The sequence below is a fragment of the Haliotis asinina genome, chromosome 3, assembly GCF_037392515.1.
Source record: "Haliotis asinina isolate JCU_RB_2024 chromosome 3, JCU_Hal_asi_v2, whole genome shotgun sequence".
NCBI lineage: Eukaryota > Metazoa > Mollusca > Gastropoda > Lepetellida > Haliotidae > Haliotis > Haliotis asinina.
The window spans coordinates 21061898-21077943 of NC_090282.1; the positions used below are offsets into that span (position 1 = coordinate 21061898).

Here is a 16046-nt window from a genome sequence, read left to right on the forward strand (position 1 = left end):
TTTAGACAGCTGCAGTCTTTCAGTGGAGGTCACATATACCCAAGAAAACTAGGAGTGTCATATCTTTAGACAGCTGCAGTCTTTTAGTGGAGGTCACATATACCCAAGAAAACTAGGAGTGTCATATCTTTAGACAGCTGCACTCTTTTAGTGGAGGTCACATATACCCAAGAAAACTAGGAGCGTCATATCTTTAGACATCTGCAGTCTTTTAGTGGAGGTCATATATACCCAAGAAAACTAGGAGCGTCATATCTTTAGACATCTGCAGTCTTTTAGTGGAGGTCATATATACCCAAGAAAACTAGGAGTGTCATATCTTTAGACATCTGCAGTCTTTCAGTGGAGGTCATATATACCCAAGAAAACTAGGAGCGTCATATCTTTAGACAGCTGCAGTCTTTTAGTGGAGGTCACATATACCCAAGAAAACTAGGAGCGTCATATCTTTAGACAGCTGCAGTCTTTTAGTGGAGGTCACATATACCCAAGAAAACTAGGAGTGTCATATCTTTAGACAGCTGCAGTCTTTTAGTGGAGGTCACATATACCCAAGAAAACTAGGAGTGTCATATCTTTAGACAGCTGCAGTCTTTTAGTGGAGGTCATATATACCCAAGAAAACTAGGAGCGTCATATCTTTAGACATCTGCAGTCTTTTAGTGGAGGTCATATATACCCAAGAAAACTAGGAGTGTCATATCTTTAGACATCTGCAGTCTTTTAGTGGAGGTCATATATACCCAAGAAAACTAGGAGCGTCATATCTTTAGACATCTGCAGTCTTTTAGTGGAGGTCATATATACCCAAGAAAACTAGGAGCGTCATATCTTTAGACATCTGCAGTCTTTCAGTGGAGGTCATATATACCCAAGAAAACTAGGAGCGTCATATCTTTAGACATCTGCAGTCTTTTAGTGGAGGTCATATATACCCAAGAAAACTAGGAGTGTCATATCTTTAGACATCTGCAGTCTTTCAGTGGAGGTCATATATACCCAAGAAAACTAGGAGCGTCATATCTTTAGACATCTGCAGTCTTTTAGTGGAGGTCATATATACCCAAGAAAACTAGGAGTGTCATATCTTTAGACATCTGCAGTCTTTCAGTGGAGGTCATATATACCCAAGAAAACTAGGAGCGTCATATCTTTAGACAGCTGCAGTCTTTTAGTGGAGGTCACATATACCCAAGAAAACTAGGAGCGTCATATCTTTAGACAGCTGCAGTCTTTTAGTGGAGGTCACATATACCCAAGAAAACTAGGAGTGTCATATCTTTAGACAGCTGCAGTCTTTTAGTGGAGGTCACATATACCCAAGAAAACTAGGAGTGTCATATCTTTAGACAGCTGCAGTCTTTTAGTGGAGGTCATATATACCCAAGAAAACTAGGAGCGTCATATCTTTAGACATCTGCAGTCTTTTAGTGGAGGTCATATATACCCAAGAAAACTAGGAGTGTCATATCTTTAGACATCTGCAGTCTTTTAGTGGAGGTCATATATACCCAAGAAAACTAGGAGCGTCATATCTTTAGACATCTGCAGTCTTTTAGTGGAGGTCATATATACCCAAGAAAACTAGGAGCGTCATATCTTTAGACATCTGCAGTCTTTCAGTGGAGGTCATATATACCCAAGAAAACTAGGAGCGTCATATCTTTAGACATCTGCAGTCTTTTAGTGGAGGTCATATATACCCAAGAAAACTAGGAGTGTCATATCTTTAGACATCTGCAGTCTTTTAGTGGAGGTCATATATACCCAAGAAAACTAGGAGCGTCATATCTTTAGACATCTGCAGTCTTTTAGTGGAGGTCATATATACCCAAGAAAACTAGGAGCGTCATATCTTTAGACATCTGCAGTCTTTTAGTGGAGGTCATATATACCCAAGAAAACTAGGAGCGTCATATCTTTAGACATCTGCAGTCTTTTAGTGGAGGTCATATATACCCAAGAAAACTAGGAGCGTCATATCTTTAGACATCTGCAGTCTTTTAGTGGAGGTCATATATACCCAAGAAAACTAGGAGCGTCATATCTTTAGACATCTGCAGTCTTTTAGTGGAGGTCATATATACCCAAGAAAACTAGGAGCGTCATATCTTTAGACATCTGCAGTCTTTTAGTGGAGGTCATATATACCCAAGAAAACTAGGAGCGTCATATCTTTAGACATCTGAAGTCTTTCAGTGGAGGTCATATATACCCAAGAAAACTAGGAGCGTCATATCTTTAGACATCTGCAGTCTTTTAGTGGAGGTCATATATACCCAAGAAAACTAGGAGTGTCATATCTTTAGACATCTGAAGTCTTTCAGTGGAGGTCATATATACCCAAGAAAACTAGGAGCGTCATATCTTTAGACATCTGCAGTCTTTTAGTGGAGGTCATATATACCCAAGAAAACTAGGAGTGTCATATCTTTAGACATCTGCAGTCTTTTAGTGGAGGTCATATACACCCAAGAAAACTAGGAGCGTCATATCTTTAGACATCTGCAGTCTTTTAGTGGAGGTCACATATACCCAAGAAAACTAGGAGCGTCATATCTTTAGACATCTGCAGTCTTTTAGTGGAGGTCATATATACCCAAGAAAACTAGGAGTGTGATATCTTTAGACATCTGCAGTCTTTTAGTGGAGGTCATATATACCCAAGAAAACTAGGAGTGTCATATCTTTAGACATCTGCAGTCTTTCAGTGGAGGTCATATATACCCAAGAAAACTAGGAGTGTCATATCTTTAGACATCTGCAGTCTTTTAGTGGAGGTCATATATACCCAAGAAAACTAGGAGTGTCATATCTTTAGACATCTGCAGTCTTTTAGTGGAGGTCATATATACCCAAGAAAACTAGGAGCGTCATATCCTTAGACATCTGAAGTCTTTCAGTGGAGGTCACATATACCCAAGAAAACTAGGAGTGTCATATCTTTAGACATCTGCAGTCTTTTAGTGGAGGTCATATATACCCAAGAAAACTAGGAGTGTCATATCTTTAGACATCTGCAGTCTTTCAGTGGAGGTCACATATACCCAAGAAAACTAGGAGTGTCATATCTTTAGACATCTGCAGTCTTTTAGTGGAGGTCACATATACCCAAGAAAACTAGGAGCGTCATATCTTTAGACAGCTGCAGTCTTTTAGTGGAGTTCATATATACCCAAGAAAACTAGGAGTGTCATATCTTTAGACATCTGCAGTCTTTCAGTGGAGGTCATATATACCCAAGAAAACTAGGAGTGTCATATCTTTAGACATCTGCAGTCTTTTAGTGGAGGTCATATATACCCAAGAAAACTAGGAGTGTCATATCTTTAGACATCTGCAGTCTTTTAGTGGAGGTCATATATACCCAAGAAAACTAGGAGCGTCATATCTTTAGACATCTGAAGTCTTTCAGTGGAGGTCACATATACCCAAGAAAACTAGGAGTGTCATATCTTTAGACATCTGCAGTCTTTTAGTGGAGGTCATATATACCCAAGAAAACTAGGAGTGTCATATCTTTAGACATCTGCAGTCTTTCAGTGGAGGTCACATATACCCAAGAAAACTAGGAGTGTCATATCTTTAGACATCTGCAGTCTTTTAGTGGAGGTCACATATACCCAAGAAAACTAGGAGTGTCATATCTTTAGACATCTGAAGTCTTTCAGTGGAGGTCATATATACCCAAGAAAACTAGGAGCGTCATATCTTTAGACATCTGCAGTCTTTTAGTGGAGGTCACATATACCCAAGAAAACTAGGAGTGTCATATCTTTAGACATCTGCAGTCTTTTAGTGGAGGTCATATATACCCAAGAAAACTAGGAGTGTCATATCTTTAGACATCTGCAGTCTTTCAGTGGAGGTCATATATACCCAAGAAAACTAGGAGTGTCATATCTTTAGACATCTGCAGTCTTTTAGTGGAGGTCATATATACCCAAGAAAACTAGGAGTGTCATATCTTTAGACATCTGCAGTCTTTCAGTGGAGGTCATATATACCCAAGAAAACTAGGAGTCTCATATCTTTAGACATCTGCAGTCTTTCAGTGGAGGTCATATATACCCAAGAAAACTAGGAGTGTCATATCTTTAGACATCTGCAGTCTTTCAGTGGAGGTCATATATACCCAAGAAAACTAGGAGTGTCATATCTTTAGACATCTGCAGTCTTTTAGTGGAGGTCATATATACCCAAGAAAACTAGGAGTGTCATATCTTTAGACATCTGCAGTCTTTCAGTGGAGGTCATATATACCCAAGAAAACTAGGAGCGTCATATCTTTAGACAGCTGCAGTCTTTTAGTGGAGGTCATATATACCCAAGAAAACTAGGAGTGTCATATCTTTAGACATCTGCAGTCTTTCAGTGGAGGTCATATATACCCAAGAAAACTAGGAGCGTCATATCTTTAGACATCTGCAGTCTTTTAGTGGAGGTCATATATACCCAAGAAAACTAGGAGTGTCATATCTTTAGACATCTGCAGTCTTTCAGTGGAGGTCACATATACCCAAGAAAACTAGGAGTGTCATATCTTTAGACATCTGCAGTCTTTCAGTGGAGGTCATATATACCCAAGAAAACTAGGAGCGTCATATCTTTAGACAGCTGCAGTCTTTTAGTGGAGGTCATATATACCCAAGAAAACTAGGAGTGTCATATCTTTAGACATCTGCAGTCTTTCAGTGGAGGTCACATATACCCAAGAAAACTAGGAGCGTCATATCTTTAGACATCTGCAGTCTTTTAGTGGAGGTCATATATACCCAAGAAAACTAGGAGCGTCATATCTTTAGACAGCTGCAGTCTTTCAGTGGAGGTCATATATACCCAAGAAAACTAGGAGTGTCATATCTTTAGACAGCTGCAGTCTTTCAGTGGAGGTCACATATACCCAAGAAAACTAGGAGTGTCATATCTTTAGACATCTGCAGTCTTTTAGTGGAGGTCATATATACCCAAGAAAACTAGGAGCGTCATATCTTTAGACATCTGCAGTCTTTCAGTGGAGGTCACATATACCCAAGAAAACTAGGAGCGTCATATCTTTAGACATCTGCAGTCTTTTAGTGGAGGTCATATATACCCAAGAAAACTAGGAGTGTCATATCTTTAGACATCTGCAGTCTTTTAGTGGAGGTCATATATACCCAAGAAAACTAGGAGCGTCATATCTTTAGACATCTGCAGTCTTTTAGTGGAGTTCACATATACCCAAGAAAACTAGGAGCGTCATATCTTTAGACAGCTGCAGTCTTTCAGTGGAGGTCATATATACCCAAGAAAACTAGGAGTGTCATATCTTTAGACATCTGCAGTCTTTTAGTGGAGTTCATATATACCCAAGAAAACTAGGAGCGTCATATCTTTAGACATCTGCAGTCTCTTAGTGGAGTTCACATATACCCAAGAAAACTAGGAGCGTCATATCTTTAGACAGCTGCAGTCTTTCAGTGGAGTTCATATATACCCAAGAAAACTAGGAGCGTCATATCTTTAGACATCTGCAGTCTTTTAGTGGAGTTCATATATACCCAAGAAAACTAGGAGCGTCATATCTTTAGACAGCTGCAGTCTTTCAGTGGAGGTCATATATACCCAAGAAAACTAGGAGCGTCATATCTTTAGACATCTGCAGTCTTTCAGTGGAGGTCACATATACCCAAGAAAACTAGGAGCGTCATATCTTTAGACATCTGCAGTCTTTTAGTGGAGGTCATATATACCCAAGAAAACTAGGAGCGTCATATCTTTAGACAGCTGCAGTCTTTCAGTGGAGGTCACATATACCCAAGAAAACTAGGAGCGTAATATCTTTAGACAGCTGCAGTCTTTTAGTGGAGTTCATATATGCCCAAGAAAACTAGGAGCGTCATATCTTTAGACAGCTGCAGTCTTTCAGTGGAGGTCACATATACCCAAGAAAACTAGGAGCGTCATATCTTTAGACAGCTGCAGTCTTTCAGTGGAGGTCACATATACCCAAGAAACTAGGAGTGTCATATCTTTAGACATCTGCAGTCTTTCAGTGGAGGTCATATATACCCAAGAAAACTAGGAGTGTCATATCTTCAGACATCTGCAGTCTTTCAGTGGAGGTCATATATACCCAAGAAAACTAGGAGCGTCATATCTTTAGACAGCTGCAGTCTTTCAGTGGAGGTCACATATACCAAAGAAAACTAGGAGCGTCATATCTTTAGACAGCTGCAGTCTTTCAGTGGAGGTCACATATACCCAAGAAAACTAGGAGTGTGATATCTTTAGACATCTGCAGTCTTTCAGTGGCGGTCATATATACCCAAGAAAACTAGGAGTGTCATATCTTTAGACAGCTGCAGTCTTTCAGTGGAGGTCACATATACCCAAGAAAACTAGGAGTGTCATATCTTTAGACATCTGCAGTCTTTCAGTGGAGGTCATATATACCCAAGAAAACTAGGAGTGTCATATCTTTAGACATCTGCAGTCTTTCAGTGGAGGTCATATATACCCAAGAAAACTAGGAGTGTCATATCTTTAGACATCTGCAGTCTTTCAGTGGAGGTCATATATACCCAAGAAAACTAGGAGCGTCATATCTTTAGACAGCTGCAGTCTTTCAGTGGAGGTCATATATACCCAAGAAAACTAGGAGTGTCATATCTTTAGACAGCTGCAGTCTTTCAGTGGAGGTCACATATACCCAAGAAAACTAGGAGCGTCATATCTTTAGACAGCTGCAGTCTTTCAGTGGAGGTCACATATACCCAAGAAAACTAGGAGTGTCATATCTTTAGACATCTGCAGTCTTTCAGTGGAGGTCATATATACCCAAGAAAACTAGGAGTGTCATATCTTTAGACATCTGCAGTCTTTCAGTGGCGGTCATATATACCCAAGAAAACTAGGAGTGTCATATCTTTAGACATCTGCAGTCTTTCAGTGGAGGTCATATATACCCAAGAAAACTAGGAGTGTCATATCTTTAGACATCTGCAGTCTTTCAGTGGAGGTCATATATACCCAAGAAAACTAGGAGCGTCATATCTTTAGACAGCTGCAGTCTTTCAGTGGAGGTCACATATACCCAAGAAAACTAGGAGTGTCATATCTTTAGACATCTGCAGTCATTCAGTGGAGGTCATATATACCCAAGAAAACTAGGAGTGTCATATCTTTAGACATCTGCAGTCTTTCAGTGGCGGTCATATATACCCAAGAAAACTAGGAGTGTCATATCTTTAGACATCTGCAGTCTTTCAGTGGAGGTCAAATGTACCCAAGAAAACTAGGAGTGTCATATCTTTAGACATCTGCAGTCTTTCAGTGGAAGTCACATATACCCAAGATAACTAAGAGCGTGATGTCTTTAGACATCAAAAGTCTTTCGGTGGAGGTTACATATTCCCAAGGTAACTAGGAGCGTGATATCTTTAGACATCTGCACACAAGATCATTTTTAAATTAATCACAATACTGGGTGTAATTTCATTAGCATATTGTATAAAACTGATTTTGTCAAAACATAACAAGACAATGTGTTTGTGAAAAGTATTATTACTGATTGTAAGTTTATTGATGGTTGGCCATCCGATACAAGACAAATTTCATACATCAGAAGTCTGTTCCACTCTACACAGCACCTGCTTTGTACACTTGTTCCAGATCAGTTAGCACTTCATACTAAGACCATGCACTCTCTGGTGCAACACACAACCAGAAGCTCATGTCGCACTAACCTTGGGAGTCTCGCCAAAGATGTATCAGTAAAACTTTGATGTTATTGTAGATAAGAGATAAGAAAAGATTATGAAAACCAATCTTACTTAATCAAGATTATAGGAAAAAGACTATTTTATATACTATATAATAACTGTATACCATTATACAATTCCACTTCAGGATATATCAAAATGTCCATTAATACCAGTTCATGATCTATAAAACAATATAAGAAACATTTGTATAATTCCTTGGGACGACATTATCGTGAAAACAATCACCTCATGTTAGAGTAATGGTGTTGTTACTCTAGGCAATGAATTATAATCATTTATCCAAATCACAAACTTCTTTCACTTTCCATTTTTGATTTCATTCACCGACAATTAAATCCCCAAATACATACAAGCTTCAAAATCTTACATTAATCTGACATAGAAGGGGTAATTTTGACTTTACAACAAGTTCATCTTTGACAGCATTTGCTTTGAACAATTATCTTATCAAACTGGCCACTGATTTGTGCAAACTTCTATCTGAGCTGGTCAGAGATTGGACCGCAGTCAGTCTGACCACTGGAGACCAACTGTCTGGTACATGAAGCTGTAGATGTCTGTGAGTTCCTCAATCTGAAACAGTAAAGATCAGGGCTATTACGACATGCCGACCCTATGTATCCCAACTGTCAGACACATGACTAGGGATTAATTAGGGCAACACCCAAATATAAATGGGGATGCTCCAAATGGATATTTTTCCACAGCAGTTTTTTAAAACAGTTTACTTCAATCAGTTAAATAACCTAAGGAAAACTGTTATTGTGCTTAATGTGTCTTTTCAGAGGAATCAAATACTGTAAACTGTCTTATTTCCGCGCTTTTATATTTTCATTAGTGACGGTCACTAAACCTTTTTGCACCTTCTTATTTTCGCGAGGTGCTAGTTGACCAATATATTGACAAATGCTTATCTCTTGGGAAAACTGTTAGTAAGAGGATCAGTAAGTGACACATGTTAATTCAGATTAGCCCAGTGGTGACACGTGAATGAACAGTGTACACTTGTATTGTTTCTACGTTGTTGATTTATCTGAATAAAGTGAATGATATATCTATATTATCGCGTGTTTTTATTCTCGCATCATGAAGTCTGATGTGAAGTTCGTGAAAATTAAACGGTCGCGAAAATTTGGCTGTTTACAGTAACTGAGACATCTGATTAGCTTAGAACACCAATTCAGAGTAATTCCCATTGATTACTTGTAACTCCGGTAGTTACTGAAAAAAGTTTGTCACACTGATTTTGTATACTGATGGTATGGAATTACGTGGAAATATAGTTTAAGATCCCCCACCTGATACGCTTGATGGGCATTTAGAAGTTGGTAGGTAACATAACAACATATTGTATGGATTTATAACTTCTTTAATATTCACAACACAACATTTCTGGGCTACTTCTTGCCACTTCACCAGAAACGCCATGTTGTAAATATTAAAGAAGTTAAAAATCGGTATCTTACATTGTTAAATAATTATTTGTGTATTTTCTCTCACTTCACCCTTACCCAAACTAACGGATAATGTTTATATTTTAATATATATTAGCAAGCCATGTGGAATACTGAAAGCCGTACTTGATTGTCTCTCAATTTGACCACCACTTATATGTACTCACACAAAGTAAGGCAACGTTATTCATCAGATTTGTTGTCAGTCTGCTCTAGAAACACAATTGTTTATATGTTTAGAAATGATAATTTTGGCAACTGCCACTCTTCTACTTACAACTTTAGCTGTTGGTTTGCCGAAGCCATGTCCTGATTTGGTGTCAATCCTCCCCATTAGCGGGTTGACCTTGAACAAAGGAAAAACAAGTCAGTCTATGCCAATCCAGCAAATTAGCGGGCTGACCTTGAACAAAGGGAAAACAAGTCAGTCTAAGCCAATCCAGCAACTGCATCTCATAGTCAGGATCAGGATTGTACAACACATGCCACAAGACATGGTACATCATACCAAAAGACATGAAGAGATGGTAACAGCTGACGCCATGTATGGCACGTGGGGGACAAAACAGTGTATGGTGTCTGAGTGAGGTCTCCAAAACACACAGTAACAAATCTCCTATAGGCTTGTACATCAAACTGGCATTAGTCAGGAATCATCCTTGATACCTCCAGGGTATATGTACCGTTAAATCTCCAGTATACCCTGGATGCATCTACAATGACCTGATAATTATATTACCTCCCTTTGCTGACTCTCACACTAGGCAATCAGGTAAGCCGCTGTTACAACTGAGCTTGTCTGAGTCAGCAAAGATAGCAGTCGCAGCTGTGAACGTTTGTTCTCAGTGCGACTCAGATTTGGGGGAAATCATGCAGACAAATTGTCTGAAACTTTAAACAAAATCTGTGCAAGACCTCCTTCTACCTCTTTTTGAGTTCCTCTGAATGAATTGTGTTGCCAAGTTTATGCAGTTAGATAAGAGAAAAAAAACGAAAGTGAATTGTGATTGGTATGCTCAACTTCTCACTCATAGACACTTGATTGGATAAAAAGCCAGCCAGGGAGATATAATTATCGGGCCGATCTGTAGATCCTTCCAGGGTACAGTGGAGATTTATCGGAATATGTACCCTGGGGATGCAACATATGTCATATTTGGGATGTATCACCTTCTTAGTAAAAGTCCATATTCTAGTACTTTTTTGGTTGAGTCCCATCCAGGATTCGAACCCACACCCTCAGAGTTAAGCACCTAATTGCCAGCACACAAAGTCAGCTGCCAGCCCGCTTAGCCATCGCGACCTCTACCAACTGTCTCAGCCCAAAAAGTACTAGAATTTGTGCTTTACAAAGAAAGTGAAATCCCAAATATGACATGTTGCATCTGACCACTTTCTAAGTGGCATCGTGTAGTCATACCCTGGAGATATTGAGGATGGTCAGGAATAAAAAACCTGCCTACCCATTCAACCCTCTACACCACCTATTAGTACTGCACAAATTTACTGCCACCTGGTATTCAGGTATAGATGGATCACATCAACTATACTATTGTCCTAACAGGGTTGTCTGACCAATATGTGATAGAGCTGTTATGATGGAGGTAGGACATTGCTCACCTGTGCATCACTGTCCTTGAATGTATGTTGGATTTGAGCCAGGAATTTGAGTGAGTGAAGGGGCACAACTCTGTCATCATGATCGCCAGTCAGCAACAACAGGGCTGGGTACTGGTCTTTCTGTTCCTTGATGTTGTGTAGTGGGGAGTACCTGAAACAACATTACACTGTAAGGAAGCACCTGATAGTGGTGTTCTGATGATCAAAAATAATAGAAAATCGATCGAATGAAGGATTAAAAATAATTACGATTGTTAAAAACATTTTCAACTAATCAGAATTTAAATTTAGCATAGCACACTTGAATGAAGTAAACCAACCATTAAAATTTGATGAATATTCATGAACAAACATACTTGAATGATATTTTTTGGATTAGAAATCTGGACTCACTTGATAAGAACCTTGAAATCGTTGGCATCATCTGACGATCCATAGTCTGTAGTCCAGGCATGGCCGATAGTGAACTTATGGAATCGCAGCATATCTAGCACTCTGAGGTAAATAACAGGTTGATGTGAAGGAAAAGACAACGACAAAGGGGTCCGGAAGGATCCAATTAAAGTACATTGATTCTTTAAGGACTTGATATCTGAAACCTAATGACTTGAGAACCTAATAACACAGCATATTCATCAAGAGCTGAGTAGTACATTTGTGTAAACATACTTCTTTTCACTTGGTGCAGATTTGACAATTTAGACTACATTGTGCCTTCTATTATTTGTGCTATCAGCAGTTGCTGGAATTGCCAGCTGTCTGTTAGGCATGGTGGAATGGAAACAACCAGTGTGGCTTAACCTGTCAGGGGGTGAGTAGTGCTTTCTCACTGGAAATCCCTACCTGTGCGATATATACAGTAAAAGGCTCACTTACCAGAACTACAAATAAGCTGCATATTCGCGTCAAATACACTACAGAAAAGATGAAATATGCAAGAAAAATAAACACCAGAGTACTAAAACACACGAAATATTTACGTGTTTTACAAAAGGTGGTTTATCAACTCTTCACTGATCGGCAGTGAAAAGCACCCAATCAAACAGCTGTTTTCTTTCTGTAATCAAATGGATAATGGTGAGCAAGTGTGCTAAAAAGTTTTCACATGTTCAAAGGAACATATTGAGTTTTTTAAGCTTAACAAACATGTGACAACTACTACTGCTACAAGCATTAATAGGCAAGTACTTTGTCTTACAATCACGATCAATTGTTGGTGATATTTCAAAGGAAGTTGTAACATTAGCTATTCGTGGTGAAACAACATGATGAGAACAAGGGGACTAATTGTTACAGTGTTGATGGCTGTTGATGTGTTATGGTAACAACTCAGGGGTGAGTGTGGGTGGAGTGAATATTTCAAAGGTTTATTTAAAATATTTTGAGTGAAAAGCTTAAAAATAAAACATGCGTAATATATAATACCTTTATGGTATATTCTGTGGGTTTATGGCACGGAATAATGGAAACAATAACGAGGCAGTAGTTACTACAACGATTAAGCTGAGTGGAAACAGTTTGAACAGCTTTCACTAACAAACAGCTAAACAAACTTTCACTCCTGTCAACACAAACAGCAAACGTTTTGAGTATGAAACAAAGAAAACTGCTGTATCATATGACAATAACATTTGAGTAAACTGACCCCACTTGAGCTATTGCACATCCAAAGAGGTCTGGTCTCTGGTTGATGCATGCCCCTACTAGCAGTCCGCCATTAGATCCTCCGTTGATTGTGATCCTGGAACACAAAAACATACGTATGTTTGTCATGACCCCTGGAACATCTATGTCTCTGATTGGCCAGCTACCATCTTGTATGTTCCCCTGGCTTGATGGATGCGCAACCCTAATAACTTAAAAACACTCTGATGTCACTACATTTCCACATCAGAATACAGTTGTGCCCCGTTTATCCGAACACTTGAGTTTTCACTTAAATTAAAACGAACATAGTAGGCATCAATCTTAATTGATTACACATAAACAAATATCAGTGCATGCATAAAATGTCTCAGACCTGTTCATGCAGCTATGCTCGCTTGAAGAAATCAGTCATAGCTTCTTGCACTGGCAGTGTTGAAAAACGAGAGGACTTTCACTGTCGACATTCACAAGATATTCAGCAGTAACAGTCACAGTTGCAACTTGTGCATAGGATTGTAGTGCATCGTGAAGTTCCGACAAGGCCATGTCTTCTTGTGGGTCCTCATTTGATTGGATAATATCCACATGATGAAAACATTTAGCTATTGTCTTTTCGTTCACAGCTGCCCAGGCTTGCATGATCATCCGGATGAATTAATTATAGTGACCCACAAATTGACACGTCTCAAAATTAACTCAGAGGTAGTTAATCTTCCCACGCTTAAAAGAATGCTGACTTCTTTCATGTTACGGCACGCGAGGCCCTCAGTAACCGCGTGTGAAAACATACAGCCATTCGGAAATATAAGACAAAAAAATGCACATAATTTAGTGTTTTGTGTGTGGAAATGAGCGTACGGTTATGAAAACCGGATTTTCGGATAGGTGAGTAATTTTACAACGTTGTGAATATTCGTTTTAAGGAATTTTTGTTTGGAAGGTGAGTTTTCTGGACATCTGAGGTTCTGATAAACGGGACATGACTGTATGTCTTACAAAACTTGAGGACACACAGATTTCATCAATCTACAGTGGGTCTTATTCCATATCTCACCTTCTAGCTGATGACCACTTATGCTCTATCAGATATTCAGCAGCAGCCTGGAAGTCATCAAACACATTCTGCTTGTTGGCACAGTTGCCTGCCTTGTGCCAAGACTCTCCATATTCACTGGAAATAGATATACTGTATACAGTAGATCACAAACACAGTCCAAACCTAAAAATGTCAAGACAAAATAATCTCTTCTTTCATGCCACAGACGGCAATATTCCAGCCATATCACCAATGAAGTGTAAACAACTGACTTTCTACCAAACACGTGGTTGATATCATGAGTATCATGTCATGTCTCACACCAACAGGAACAATGACACACAGTGGACAAGGTCCCTTAGTGTAAGCACACATTCAACATTGTTGTCTCTCACACTCAGATCACTGCAAAGATCCAGGTTTTGTCCATGCTTATCATAAAAGGCTATACAGATTTGAGGATCAGGCTGTCATCATATCCAGATGTATTGAAACTCTTGTTGTCCATCACTGGATTGTCTCATCCAAGGTTGGTTGTTTTCAGACCATTGCAGGAAGATTGCGGCTGAAGGCTGTGCTAAACAAACAGTACATTATCTCAACCAGCACCAGAGACGGGACTACGTACCCTCCACCACGGATGTTGGCGATGGCGTACACTCCCCCTAGATGCTGCAGGAAGACAAGTCGGGACGGCGAGAAGGATGGAGTGATGGAGATGTTGAAACCTCCGTAGCCATACAACATCACTGGGTGACTTCCATCAAGAACCAAGCCCTGAAACAGGAAGAAATACATGCTATAACCAACCTTAGTTTGGTTTATTTGATGAGTTGTTTGACAAAAAGGAGTGACTGAGTGAGTGAGCGATTGAGATGTAGGATGAAAGCCAATAGTGATACAACTGTCACACATTTATCACTACAGTGAATGAGTGAGTGGGTACGGTTTAATGCCGCTTTCAGCAATATTACAGCAATATCACAGCAGGGGACACGAGAAATGGGCTTCACACATCGTACCCATATGGGGAATTGAACCCGGGGCTACAGCATGACAAGTGGACACTTTAACCATTAGGCTACCCCACTTCACCATCACTTTGGTAAAACCTACGAGCACGGGCACGTTGCACACACCACTGGAACAAAATGGTGGTGTCAGACAATGTCCAATATCCAGACAACTCTGGGATTTATAATCTGTAAACACTGTTGATTTAAAAAATGAAACTCACCTAAACATTCATGATTTTTGTCCCCCAAAGGACAAAAGATAGGTTGACTTGTGTGAAGTGCTGCATACTGAGTGAATTCAATTTTACACCCCATTTAGCAATACATATCATGGCGGGGATACCTGAAATTGGCTTCACACATTAACTGTACCAATGTGGGGACTCGAACCAGGATGCTCCAACCAATAGGCTGCAACACCACCCCGCAGTACTGTTCTTATGAAATCTCACGGTCTTGCAGATTCACAATTTGTATGCACATGTTTTTGCATTAAACATTGAAGTTAGCATAAAATGAAAAAAGAATTGTGCATTTGAGGTATATATTTCCTCCATTTATTACAGCATAATATGAAGCTGTAAGTAACAGTGGCAAGTGACAATACCTTTCTGTGAACAATAAACATGGGGATCTTTGTTCCATCTTTACTGGGAAAGAAAACTTGTTCTGTCTCAAATTTGCTGGTGTCAAAATCTTTTACGTTAATTTCACGGAAAATCTGAAAAAGAAAACTTGATAAGCATTGTGAACAGTTAAAAATGACATACTGAACTCTTTCATTGTGTTGATTTCTTATCACCTGTCAAGGATCAGTATGCCAGCAGTCGCATGTGTCATGCAATGAAGTAATTTACAAGTTTCATGTCACACATATAGTTCCTGCCTTATCCAGTTCTCTAACCAAATACAAACGAGCTAAGCCAACAACACAGGTATCAAGCAGAGTGAACTCCAGTGGCTATTTTATTTTTTTCTTATGCATGATTCACAATACTAATTTAAATACTGGTAAGAAGACAGTATATATACTAGAATTATCAGAGATGATGACTTATCCCCCTGCCCTAACATATTAGAAATCACAAATCATCCGACATTTATCTCATAGGCCAGCTTGATTTTATTTTAGAACATGTTCAAATCTTTTCCATGGAAATCATGCAAAATATGAATGCTAAAAATCTGCATATAGCAAAAGGCACCACTTAGAGGTCTGTTTGATATCTCTGCCTAGTCTTTTAGTAAGATAATGAAAGGTTTTCAAGTTGTGAGACTAAGTCTGAATTGTTTCCATGGTAATGAGGGAAAAAATGCCCCCCAAATCTGCAGACAGCAAAAGGCACCACTTTAAATTCTGTTTGACAGATGTTCCACTTTTAATTGCTTCAAAATAATGAACGTTTTTCAAGTTGAGCTCCTAAAATGAAACCTATCTCCCCTTTTTGCGACTAGATGTGTGTTTATTTATCATGAACAACATTTTGTGACAAGTCCAAAACGT

At 39.2% G+C, this 16046-nt stretch overlaps 1 protein-coding gene across 1 annotated transcript in view; it reads right to left on the bottom strand.

Moving 5' to 3' along the window:
- Window positions 1-7528: 7528 nt before the first annotated feature.
- LOC137277653 (prolyl endopeptidase-like) overlaps window positions 7529-16046 on the bottom strand; it is a 30174-nt gene continuing 21656 nt past the window's right edge. The window contains exons 13-20 of the mRNA XM_067809491.1: window positions 15150-15263; window positions 14155-14303; window positions 13545-13661; window positions 12489-12584; window positions 11237-11338; window positions 10844-10994; window positions 9501-9569; window positions 7529-8342 (exon numbers count right to left, since the gene is read on the bottom strand). Of these exons, the coding sequence (XP_067665592.1) occupies window positions 8277-8342; window positions 9501-9569; window positions 10844-10994; window positions 11237-11338; window positions 12489-12584; window positions 13545-13661; window positions 14155-14303; window positions 15150-15263 (864 nt within the window). The 3' untranslated portion in view covers window positions 7529-8276. The remainder of the gene's footprint in view (window positions 8343-9500; window positions 9570-10843; window positions 10995-11236; window positions 11339-12488; window positions 12585-13544; window positions 13662-14154; window positions 14304-15149; window positions 15264-16046) is intronic.